This window comes from Pseudoliparis swirei, chromosome 3 (genome assembly GCF_029220125.1).
Source record: "Pseudoliparis swirei isolate HS2019 ecotype Mariana Trench chromosome 3, NWPU_hadal_v1, whole genome shotgun sequence".
Taxonomy (NCBI): domain Eukaryota; kingdom Metazoa; phylum Chordata; class Actinopteri; order Perciformes; family Liparidae; genus Pseudoliparis; species Pseudoliparis swirei.
Genome location: NC_079390.1, coordinates 3926560 through 3938713, shown reverse-complemented (window position 1 = coordinate 3938713; position 12154 = coordinate 3926560). Strand labels below are relative to the sequence as shown.

General features: G+C 41.2%; 1 protein-coding gene across 5 annotated transcripts; it reads left to right on the top strand.

Moving 5' to 3' along the window:
• Positions 1 to 665: 665 nt before the first annotated feature.
• On the top strand, positions 666 to 12087 carry inpp5kb (inositol polyphosphate-5-phosphatase Kb). Of its 5 annotated transcripts, XM_056410271.1 has the most exons (15): positions 684 to 843; positions 2119 to 2190; positions 2703 to 2754; positions 5507 to 5611; positions 5774 to 5882; positions 6405 to 6521; positions 7531 to 7706; positions 7798 to 7909; positions 7987 to 8096; positions 8188 to 8214; positions 9440 to 9653; positions 10045 to 10182; positions 10273 to 10356; positions 10445 to 10549; positions 11643 to 12087. In XM_056410271.1, exons 2-15 carry the CDS (start codon positions 2127 to 2129, stop codon positions 11709 to 11711), a joined length of 1482 nt encoding a protein of 493 aa, XP_056266246.1. In that variant the 5' UTR covers positions 684 to 843; positions 2119 to 2126; the 3' UTR covers positions 11712 to 12087. The 5 variants fall into 5 exon arrangements, with proteins under 5 accessions (XP_056266238.1, XP_056266246.1, XP_056266221.1 ...); XM_056410263.1 differs by lacking the exon at positions 2119 to 2190 and having other exon boundaries at positions 666 to 843; XM_056410246.1 differs by lacking the exons at positions 684 to 843; positions 2119 to 2190; positions 2703 to 2754 and adding an exon at positions 2761 to 5184 and having other exon boundaries at positions 8191 to 8214.
• The last annotated feature ends 67 nt before the right edge of the window (positions 12088 to 12154 follow it).

The window sequence follows — 12154 nt, the reverse complement described above, 5'->3', positions numbered from 1 at the left end:
TAGAAGACTAAACCTGACAGGTGTCCTTTTGATTACAGGCCATACGACTGTGTATCCCTCTCCCACCAACAGACCGTCAAGGCCTTGACTCGGTTCTGATTCCAAGGTGAGAGACTAAAGAGTGTTTCCTTTACATTTAAAATGAATAGCCTAGTGTCGATAATTAATGATAAAAATGTGTCTGATTGGTACTGTAAAAATATATATAGTCAGAGTTCAACATTGATCTTTAGAAATGAGCTATAGCTTCTAAATGAAAAATTAATTAACTCATAATTTGGTAACAATGTGCTATGGAACAGCCTTTTATTGAGTTTTTTTAGAAAATACATGTACAACTTGTTGCTGTCCACATGTTTTCAACCGCCATATGCCACTTCATTAAGACCAGAATGAAAAGCAAACTGTTGTTTATTATTTTGTAGAGTCATCTTTGCTGTGCACCGTACACATTCCATACTGTTGGGATTATTTATGCACATACAAAGAGGGCTTTGGTGTGCAACAAATACCCTTGCGTCATGGCGATTCGATAAACAGACATGTCCATTCATGAATTAGATAATACTTTCTCGCCACGGTTTGTTAACCAAGCTGCAGGTTTAAAGCTTGATCCGATGTCACGCTTGAAGTCCAGAGCGGGTCGTGCGAGGGAGCTTGAAGGGCAGAGCAGCTGAGAACGGAGCGGGAACCCGAAAAGAGAAGAAGCAAGTCAAATAACAACGGCACTCACGGGAGGAACGCAGACCCGGGCTCTCGACTCCCCTTTGGAGACCTTCCTCGTCTGCGATCACGGGGTCTGCGGCTTTTTCCGGACACCACGAGAAAGGCACGCGGGTCAAGGTACTGAATGGATGAGAGAAAGAATCATGGACGGTTGTTTTCATGATATCGCTGTTTTGCAAGTTAGAGGGCAAATTGTGTTTCCTTGTTTCTGTGCAAGTAGGGAAAATGTGTCTGTGTGTGTGTGTGTGTGTTTGTCTTTGTGATTTAAGAAGACATTTGATATGAATACACATCGACATTAGCAGGACATTTGGTATTAGCTGGATCGAGTCGGTGTAAGCTAATTCGGACAGTGTAGAAGGGTGTGTTTGTGTGTGTGTGTTTGTCTTTGTGATTTAAGAAGACATTTGATATGAATACACATCGACATTAGCAGGACATTTGGTATTAGCTGGATAGGGTCGGTGTCCTGCTAATTCGGACAGTGTAGAAGGGTGTGTGTGTGTTTGTGTGTGTATGTGTGTGTGTGTGTGTGATTTAACCCTTGTGTTGCCTTCGGGTCATTTTGACCCGAATCAATATTACACCCTCCCCCCGCCTTTGGGTCATTTTGACCCGATTCAATGTTTCACCCTCCTGTTACCTTTATATTTACTAACATATTTTACCCTTTGGGTTCAATTTGACGCCAGCAATTAAAACCTCCAGAAAATTATTAGAATTAATATTGTTTTCCAAGTTTAAGTGTGAGGCACTTTATGTTTGTTTGTTGACTACCGAAAGAACACCGACATTAAACATTAAATGGGGTCAAATTAATCCTAAAGCGGGGGGAGGGTGTAATATTGATTCGGGTCAAAATGACCCTAAGGCAACACAAGGGTTAAGAAGACATTTGATATGAATACACATGGACATTAGCAGGACATTTGGTATTAGCTGGACAGGGTCGGTGTAAGCTAATTCGGACAGTGTAGAAGGGTGTGTGTGTGTGTGTGTGTGTGTCACATGGGTTACATTATTTACCTTCTGGAGACCAAAATGAAGACACTTCAGCACCATAACATCAGGGGAGTCAGGTTGAGGTAGAAAACAGTTAAAGCTACACTAATATTATATGAATATTTTTTAAATGTGTGAGCTTTCAGAGTTGTAATTATGAAGACCTCAGATAATTATCATGCGATTGCAGTTTCCTTCAGCTCGCAGGATTAGAGCATGTTTCAGCTCAAAGTTTTAGTTTTAGGTCTCATGTGTTTCGTGTTTTTGCTAGAGATTATCTCGCTGATCAGAATACGTATAATAATGAACTTGTGTTTGCTAAAGAGCTTCTTTTCTTTGCAATCATCAACAATCGAATGGAAAAATCCCCCTGACTCTTTGTCGATGAAGCCAGTACGATGCTAACCTCCGGGGTTGACCTACGAAACACTTCAGCATCACTCCGTATTGGACATTTGTCAGGTGACCAGAGACACAAATCCAAATTAATACTAATGCAATGAGCCAAATAATTGATAACATTTGAGTCACATACACATGCGTGTGTTTAGCTTGTCTTGCTGCCCCCAAATGTAAAAAATCCATTAACACTCAGTTTTAAGTCCACCACACAGCCTATGAGTGCTCAACACTAAATTGTTCCTGCAATTTAAATATGACCTTTACCCACATACATATTTAAATCTGTTTATCAAGTTTTACAAAATGGCTCCACAGGTAAAGTGTATTAAATATGAACTTCGGGACATTTCCACTTTAACGTGGATGAAGCCAACCGTGATTTGACAGGATTACAAAAGCCATTTCAGAAATGACTTTCAGGCTTCAGCGTCAGGTCACTTTTTATAGGCCAGTGGTCTGTGCTCCTTTTTAAACTGGCTCCCAGAGAAGAACCTATTTTATCGTGTGTCTAGATATACGTGTGTGTGTGTGTGTGTGTGTGTGTGTGTGTGTGTGTGTGTGTGTTTCTCCAGGGGAGGAAATGAGCACTGGAAGATGCCAAAGAGGTGGGAGAGACAAGTGCAGGTAAGAATCCCAAATTCACCAAATCCTCTTCAATGGGTTCTGATGGTCCTGCGGCCATAAAGAGTACAGGGCGGAAACAAGAGAGAGAAGATGGTGATGAATGTCATCGTAGGTGAAGCACAGACTTCAAGCTACAAAAGGGTTCGAGGCCCAGAGAGTCCAGAAAGAGGGTCTAACCTCCCTGACCTTCAGTATCTCTGTGGCGCTGAGTCTTTGTGATAAAACTTAAATAGCCTCCAATTCCTCATTTCTCACTGGACCGGTGACCCCCTGAGGTTATCCACTTAACACTTACTAAAGAATGTGCCTTAAGTCTCTGCGTGTGACCCCGTTACATGAAGCGGCGTAGAGAACCGGGGCGCCCGGGATTAGCATTTATTATTTTGCAAGTGAAAATCTCATCTGGTTGTTTTCTTTCCAATTGTCCCCCACAGCTCTGTACAATGTAAAGCTGTAGTTTAGTTAATAATATGATTTATTGTTTGTTTATATTGTCATTATTTACTTATATACTCTAAAAGTGTGTTGTCAGTTAGATACAGGACTCCACAACTTGATTAAATTATGTAATCCTAAAATAGGGCAATATAATTCATTTATATTGCTTTTGGAATACTTTACTCCTTTCCAACCAACACAATATCCATTAAAAAAGATTATTTTAGATAATCACCCCGTTCTTTAAATAAATTATCACAGAAACTATATTATTCTGTTCATATTTCCAGAGTTTTCTACAATAATTAGGGTAACAAATGCCAAGGAGAATATTTGATAGTTGATGCTTTGTCAACATTGAAGCAACATTGAATTGAATTTAATCATTGTTGTAATTTTTTTTTTAATCTCTAAATTATTGAAGCCAGCGTGTAAAACGGTAACGTTATCCTCCTAATCTTAGTATTTTTTCATAGAGATACATATTTTCCAATACTGACAACTTTGTTCTTGAACAAAACTTTGCATATTGCTTCATGAATTGCGCGCATGGATCTATTATGCGATGTCTCCACTAATAACTCTGCTGTAACACTTGTTGATGTGAGCTTTTTTTTCATCCATTTCAGAGTTTACAAAACTGAATATAATCCCCCACCTCTCTCTGGGTTTCAACAATAACCTTTCACCCACATGAGGAGGGGGACTGGATTAAGGCCAAAAGAAACTAATGCTATTGCGTGCTGCTCCCCTCGCTACTGCATGGCTGTAATTGTGGGGTTACATGTATTGTTCAGTGACCTCAGCTGATAGAGAAGGTGCTGCTAATAAACCTCGCAGGGTCCTAAAGGGTCACTCAAGTCTTGCGACATAATGGAGGATCAGCCTTCGGTCCTTCTACCGTGACGCTCACACACACACACACACACACACACACATGTTGACGTAGCCGTCTCCTGCCTGCGATTATCGTCCAAATCTGCCTTGCCCTTGCCCACATTCCTGAGTCGATCCCACCGCTTTGTCAGCGGGTCGCTCCGATTCGCTGCCACGAGCACACGGGACTCTGGCACCGAGAGGACCGCAGCGCGACCCGGGTTTACGAGGACGTCGATCAGAAACCGCAACGGGACACCCAGGTTTAATAGGACGTCGATCAGAAGCTGCCTGAAGAGAGATTTGACTAACTGAGGAATCAGTTCACGTTATTTCCAGTGGCCTGAGCAGAGCGGGCCGCTCTAATGGCTGCAACAAAACCGACGAAAAAAGTCTGAGGAGGAATCAAGCCAGGGGGATTTGTTCCACTTGGAGTCGCCCTGAAAGGACTGCACCTTTATTTTCTATTTCAGACATTATATATATATATATATTTTTATAACCCTCCTGACCTTAACCCTCCTGTTACCTTAGGGTCAATTTGACCCCATTCAATGTTTAACCCTCCTGTTACCTTCACATTTACTAACATATTTTACCCTTGGGGTCAATTTGACCCGAGCAATTAAAACCTCCAGAAAATTATTAGAATTAATATTGTTTTCCAAGTTTAAGTGTGAGGTACTTTATGTTTGTTTGTTGACTACCTAAATAGCCCTTTAAATATATAAAAAAGTTGATATTTCTTATATGTTTGACACAGTGAAAAACAGCCTGGGGTCAAATTGACCCCAAAGAACACCGACATTAAACATTGAATGGGATCAAATTGACCCTAAAGGTAACAGGAGGGTTAAGGACAAACAGATATTAAAGCGGACGCCAGGATATAAAGATGGACCCCTTTACGGATAGTCCACGCATGCGCTCCGACAGCATGAGCAGTTCGCTGTCTCAGGGCTCGAGGTCCAAGGTGGTCCTCCGCCAGCGCCTGACCCGGCTGCTGACCTGCATAGAGGACATGAGATCCGACGACGAAGCCAGCGAAGAAGTGTCCCGCACTCTGGACGAAGCGCTTCATCTCTGCGGCCGCTTCGTTCCCACAGACGCATTCAGGTCGACGCGCTCACACGCAAGCTCCTATTAGAAGATTAAAGAAAATGTGGATGTCGAAAAAAGTAGATGTGGCCTCGAACTAACTGCGTATTGTAGAGTGTGTTATAGAGTTAAGGTAAAAAATAAACTAGAATTTATTGGCTAGGATTTAAATAGTTTGTTTTCCAGGTTTATCATTTGCAGACCACCAATAGCTGAAGACAATAACTTTGAGACTTATGTATTTACAACAAGGCAAATGTAGGAATGCAACCGATTTGTCAATATTTTCAATTTTTTCCATCCATTTTGGTCAAATGTTCTCGTAATGAAACACCGACAGGCTGCTCATAGTGACCTGGAACGTGGCCACGGCGGAGCCCCCTGAAGACGTCACCTCGTTGCTGCAGCTGGATGTCCAGCCCCCCACAGACCTCTATGTGATCGGGTGAGAAACAACAATACGACAACCGTAGACTTAAAACGTCTGCCAGGAATTGGACCGAAGGATAAAAAGTTTTCTCATCATTGCTTGTCATCTAGAAAAGAAGGAAAAGATCACAACATGTGAGTGTTTTTGTGTGTTTTCATTGGTTCTGCGTTGGCTCAGCCTGCAGGACGTGAACGCCAGCCCCGTGAGGTTCATCTCGGACCTGTTGGTGGAGGACGCCTGGAGCCACGTCTTCATGGACACGCTGGGACCCAGAGGCTTCGTCAAGGTGAGAGAAAAAAGGGAAACATTTAAAGTGTGGCCTGAGTTACATATTTAGAGCTTTTAAGCTTGTGTGAAAAATAGTCTTTTGAAGACTACGGGTTGTCTCATATCTAATATATCACCTTTGGGCTATGATGCTAAAAGAAAATCCTCAAATACTCTCTGATTGTATCTATAATGCAAAATAGTGTTCCTTGATAATATTACTCGGAAAAAGAATCATCGAAGTGTGGACTGACACTGAAGTTACATATTTAGATCCATTAAGCTTGTGTGAAAAATAAAGTGTTTTGAAGGTTTGTCTCATATCTAATATATAATATATAACCGTGGGGATATGATGCTAAAAAATCTCCAAAAAGAAATCCTCAAATATTCTCTGATTGTATCTCTAATGCAAAATAGTGTTCCCCTTAATATCCTGAGTAAAAAGAATCATATGATAGGAGAGATTTTTTTCAAGCAAAAGGAAGTTAAGAAACTAAATATAAAAGGATGAATGAAATGTATCTCCCTCGCTGTCTAGGTCACATCGATGAGGATGCAGGGTTTGCTGCTGCTGTTTTTTGCCAAACAATGTCATCTCCCCTTCATCAGAGACATCCAGACCACCTACACTCGCACCGGCTTCTTCGGTTACTGGGTAGGTTATCGCAATGCAAGCTGGTTTGATCCCCGGAGCGAACACTGTTAAACTCTGCACACAGGAATCCCCTCGGCATGAGATGCTGCAGAGTTTAAACACATTATGTAAGACCTATTGTGTTTGTTTAGTGGGATGTGCAACAGCTTTGACTGAATGAAATCACCAACAAAGACAAACGTAGAGCTGGTGCGGCGGGGCGAACACTTTCAAGACACGTTGGAAAAACTGAATATGTCTGAAACTACGGTACACAACTTATTTTACTTTTTTTTGTTAATACTGCCAACAAATTTATCCATATTTTACTGCATCATTATTCCAACAAAATAAAAACTGAATACAGCTTAAACTACAGTATATTTTACTCTTTTTTGTTAATACTGCCAAAAAATGTATCCATATTTTACTACATCATTATTCCAACAAACTAAAAACTGAATATGGCTGAAACTACCGAACTTATTTTACTTTTTTTTGTTAATACTGCCAAAAAAATTATCCATATTTTACGACATCATTATTCCAACAAACTAAAAACTGAATATGGCTTAAACTACCGAACTTATTTTACTTTTTTTTGTTAATACTGCCAAAAAATTTATCCATATTTTACAACATCATTATTCCAACAAAATAAAAACTGAATACGGCTTAAACTACAGTATATTTTACTCTTTTTTGTTAATACTGACAAAAACATTATCCATATTTTACTACATCATTATTCCAACAAAATAAAAACTGAATCTGGCTGAAACTACAGAATATTTTACTCTTTTTTAAAATACTGCCATACAATTTATCCATATTTTACTGCATCATTATTCTAACAAAATAAAAACAGAATACGGCTGAAACTACAGTATATATTTTTTTTAATTTGAAAATACTCCAATAAAATGTATAATTATTCCAACAAAATAAAAATATAAATGAAGTTTAGACTTTGGAAATCCACTTTATATTCACATGCTATAACCGCCTCCCCTCTGTTTATCCGTGGCAGGGTAATAAAGGAGGAGTGTCCGTCCGGTTTTCTTTCTACGGCCACATGGTGTGTTTTCTCAACTGCCACCTCGCGGCTCACGTGAACTACGCTCTGCAGCGCGTTGATGAGATTGAGCACATCCTGGAGACGCAAGACTTCGACATCGCTGACACCCCACACGTCCGGGACCACAAGTCAGTGCAGCATCGCCGAGGCACTCGAAACACTGACCATCACACACTCTTGAAATACTTGTCGTGTAATCTCTCCATCCCTCTCGCACAGGGTGGTGTTCTGGTTCGGAGACCTGAACTTCCGTATTGCAGACCACGGCCTGCACTTCCTGCGGTCATCCATCAACGGTGGGCGTCTTCATTTGCTGTGGAACAAAGACCAGGTGATATAAGCACACACACACACACACAATATCACACACACACAATATCACACACTCACTAATTGACGTTTCTGCAGCTCACCATGATGAAGAAGAAGGAAGCTTTCCTGCAGGAATTTGACGAAGGGGATTTGAACTTTAAACCCACCTACAAGTTTGACCGTAACTCTGACACCTACGATACCAGGTAACACAAACAAACACAAAAACACACACATACTAATACACGTCCTTCAAACTTCATCTGTTCTCCTGTTTCCGGGTTCAATTCTGCACAGCAGCCCGAAGACATGGTTGGGTTTTACGTAAGAAGCGCTCTCTGTTTTTGTGTCGCATGCACCCACATTCCCTCGTTCCTCTAGCCACACCCCCTTCTATCTTTTCCCTGACTGTTAAGTGTGTGTCTAAACGTCCCCATGTGACCCCTGAGACACACACTACGAAGGAACCCGCTCTCTCCGTGACTCACATCCCCCCCTGACAGCAGCACCGTGTATACACTACCGTTCAAAAGTTTGGGGTCGCCCAGACAATTTTGTGTTTTCCATGAAAACTCACACTTTTATTTATCAAATGAGTTGCAAAATGTATAGAAAATATAGACAAGACATTGACAAGGTTAGAAATAATGATTTTTATTTGAAGTATTAATTTTGTTCTTCCAACTTCAAGCTCAAAGGAAGGCCAGTTATATAGCTTATATCACCAGCATAACTGTTTTCAGCTGTGCTAGCATAATTGCACAGGTTTTCTAATCAGATATTAGTCTTCTAAGGCGATTAGCAAACACAATGTACCATTAGAACACTGGAGTGATAGTTGATGGAAATGGGCCTCTATACACCTATGGAGATATTTCATTAGAAACCAGATGTTTCCACCTAGAATAGTCATTTACCACATTAACAATGTAGAGAGTGTATTTTTGATTAATTTAATGTTATCTTTCTTGAAAAAACAGTGCTTTTCTTTGAAAAATAAAGACATTTCTAAGTGACCCCAAACTTTTGAACGGTAGTGTATGTGTCTCTCTCAGAAAGAGCACTGTGCTGCTGCTGCTGCTGCCCCTAACCATAGAGCCAGGCCCCTGCAGCGCTGCAGCACCACCCTCTTCTTCCTCCTCACCTCCCTCACCTGGGGGCTGCTCTCTGTGTGGTCGGGGGCCTGGCACAGGGAGCTCGACCCGCCAAGGTGGGTGTCTCCATAGGTACACCCAAACGATAGGATATAGGCACCTTGGAGGTTTAATATCATCTACAAAAGGTGACACCGATATATGAATGAGAGGACACAAATGGGGTTTAGTGAATCTAATAATAACCTTGGTGAATTTCAGACATGGTCTGCAAATTCATTGTCCCTGACAACTTCCCCCTTCACTTGTTCCTGCATAATGCATGTGTTGTTTGCATCGTAATATGTTTACACCGTAGGTATACAGCCCCGCACTGCACGTGTGTGTCTCTAATATTGTTGCAAACGTGACGTATTCAGTGAGCATGAGAAACGTTGCTTTGCTTTTTTGCTCAGTGGCAAGAAGAGGAAACCGGCCTGGACCGATCGGATCCTCTGGCGCATCAAACCCAAAACCCCGCCGTCGGAGGACGACGACGAGAAGGCGTCGGCTTCTCCCGACGGCGGTCTGGATGAGTATCCGCTCCTGGTCAGTCAGGACAAGTACACCAGTGACATGAGCTACGGGGTCAGCGACCACAAGCCTGTCATTGCGGCCTTCAGTCTGGAGGTGAGCGCGGGGTCCACTGGAGGATGCGAGGGCCCTATACTAAATATCTTTAAACACTTTAAAAAAAAGGGAAATACCAGTCAAGCTCTGATTTCTAAGAGACCTTGCAGGTGTTTTCACAGGTGCATTCTGGGTGCAGGTGATTGGCATTTAAAGCCAACAACAGGCACAGGCTTAGTTTCTGACTCACGTGTCGAACGTAGATGACTGTGTGTAGCTAGTTGCAAAACAAAGTGTGTGTGGTTTCAATATTTGTGCCACAAGTACCAGTTTTGTGTCTTGGCAATTAAAAAAAAAAAGTGTAACCCGTGCATAATGTGTTAGTCTGCTTCTTTTCTTCCTGATTCAACCACAAGTCGTAGCATTATTAAAGCTCCGCCCCTCCCCTCAGGTGAGGAAGTGCTTTGACACCCCGCTGGTCCACGTGTCTCCTCTGGGTGCGTGGAGCGCCGACCAGGATGCACTTCTTAACTACACCGTCCAGGAGGACTTCATGTCCTCCACGTGGGATTGGATCGGCCTGTACAAGGTACCCGGCGGAGAGGGGTAAACAAACAAACAAACAAAAAATAGAATACAAGACCGATTTGAACTCTTTTGGGGTTGATTCCCCCGGCAGGTGGGATTCAAGAACGCCTTCGATTATGAAACCTTTGTTTGGGTCCGAGAGGAAGAGTTGCCGGAGATCAATGAAGTCATTCAGGTAAAGTGTGGGACATTCGAACAATGTTAGGACACATAATATAAGAATATTAACTTTTTTTATATGAATGTGTATGTTTTGGTTCCAGCTGCCTGTTGATAAGGACGAGATCCCACTGCTGGGGGGACTTTATGTTTTGATTTATTACAGCACAAACATGCAGAGCATCATCGGCCTCAGTGAAAACTTCCAGGTGAATGTATCACTGTTTACTAATTTAAACAGATACTCACTAATAACATTGAAATATGAGATGCAACAATTTGTAAAAGGGGCCAAGCACAGTAATTATAAATATATATTTTTTCTTTTTTTAGCCAAACAATCAAATTAATCAAACTTGTATTTCAGACTCAAGGTCCAGATAGTACAACACATTAAAATAGAATAAAATACATAGAAAATCACACGTAAAATACATAGAACTACAAATAAATAACTTTATAAATAGACGGCAGTGCGATGTCTCCACAGCTGGGTTCTGGGAGCGCGTATACTAAACTTTATGTTTGATAAAACTATGATGATTTCATTTTTGGTGTGATCAACCTGGCAGATAAATGTAGACATAAGATTTCTTAAAACAGCTTGTAAAGTATTAACTCCTGCAGCCACAGACATGTCATACAGAAAGGCAAATCCAGGTGTGAAAACTCCTGGCTGCAGTAGCTCCAAAGGCTTCTACTCAATACTGAGCAAAGGGTCTGAATACTTATGACCATGTGATATTTCAGTTTTTGTTTTTAATAAGTTTGCAAAAATTTCTACATCTCTGTTTTTTTCTGTCAAGATGAGGTGCTGAGTGAACATTAATGAGAAATAAAATGAACTTTTTTGATTTTAGCAAATGGCTGCAATGAAACAAAGTGAACATTTTGAAGGGGTCTGAATACTTTCCGTAGCCACTGTATAAGCGGATGGATTGTACAGATGTACCTTAATGTGTGTAATTACCTTTGCATTCTGCGGAAGGTTATGTTTTGATCGCTGTGTATTTATTTATTTATTTGTATGTGTGTGTGTTTGTGTGTTATTCGCATAACTCAAAAAGTGTTTAACCGAATCGCATGAAATTTGGTGGGATGATTGGTTATTATCCGGGGACCATTTGATTAGATTTTGGGATCGATCGGGTCAAAGGTCAAGGTCAAGGTCATGAAAAGGTACCAAAAAAGTGTCTGCGGCGAAAGTATGCACTCTACCGAGTGCCCGTTCTAGTTGAGTGTGTATTTGCTGGAGAGCTGTGCTGATAGTTTAAAGAGCTCTTCTTTGTTTTCGATCTTCAGATCCTGGAGTCAAAGCGTGCCGTCATGGAAGGTCTCGTTCCTGAAAAAATCAATGGGCTCAACAAATAAGAAGAAATTTAACACAGTTGCCAAATCATATTCCTCTCCCCTGGAAATGTACACAGAATCTATTGTGTGTCCTTTAAATGCCTCCAAGATCCACTAATCATGTACTGGATCAGCTGATTGAGTCAGTAAATAATGGCCTCCACACTGTTGTTTCCATCTTTGCCTTGAAGGAGTTCACTTTTAATCAGATTCACTCCTGCTGGAGCACTTTCTCCACAAATAAGATTCAACGCTGCAACAAGTAGCCGTCCGGCTTATCCACGGGGCCTTTTTCTGCCTGTTAGAGCAACAACAACAAAAAGGAATAATGAAAGTTTTGTTTGTAATTGTAGTGGATTACACACTGCAGGTCAATAAAGTCCTTGGTCAAATTATATTTGAAAGTCCACTTTTATGTTTTGATTTATTGTATGTTAGTGTCGGTGCTTATTGGTTTGTACAAT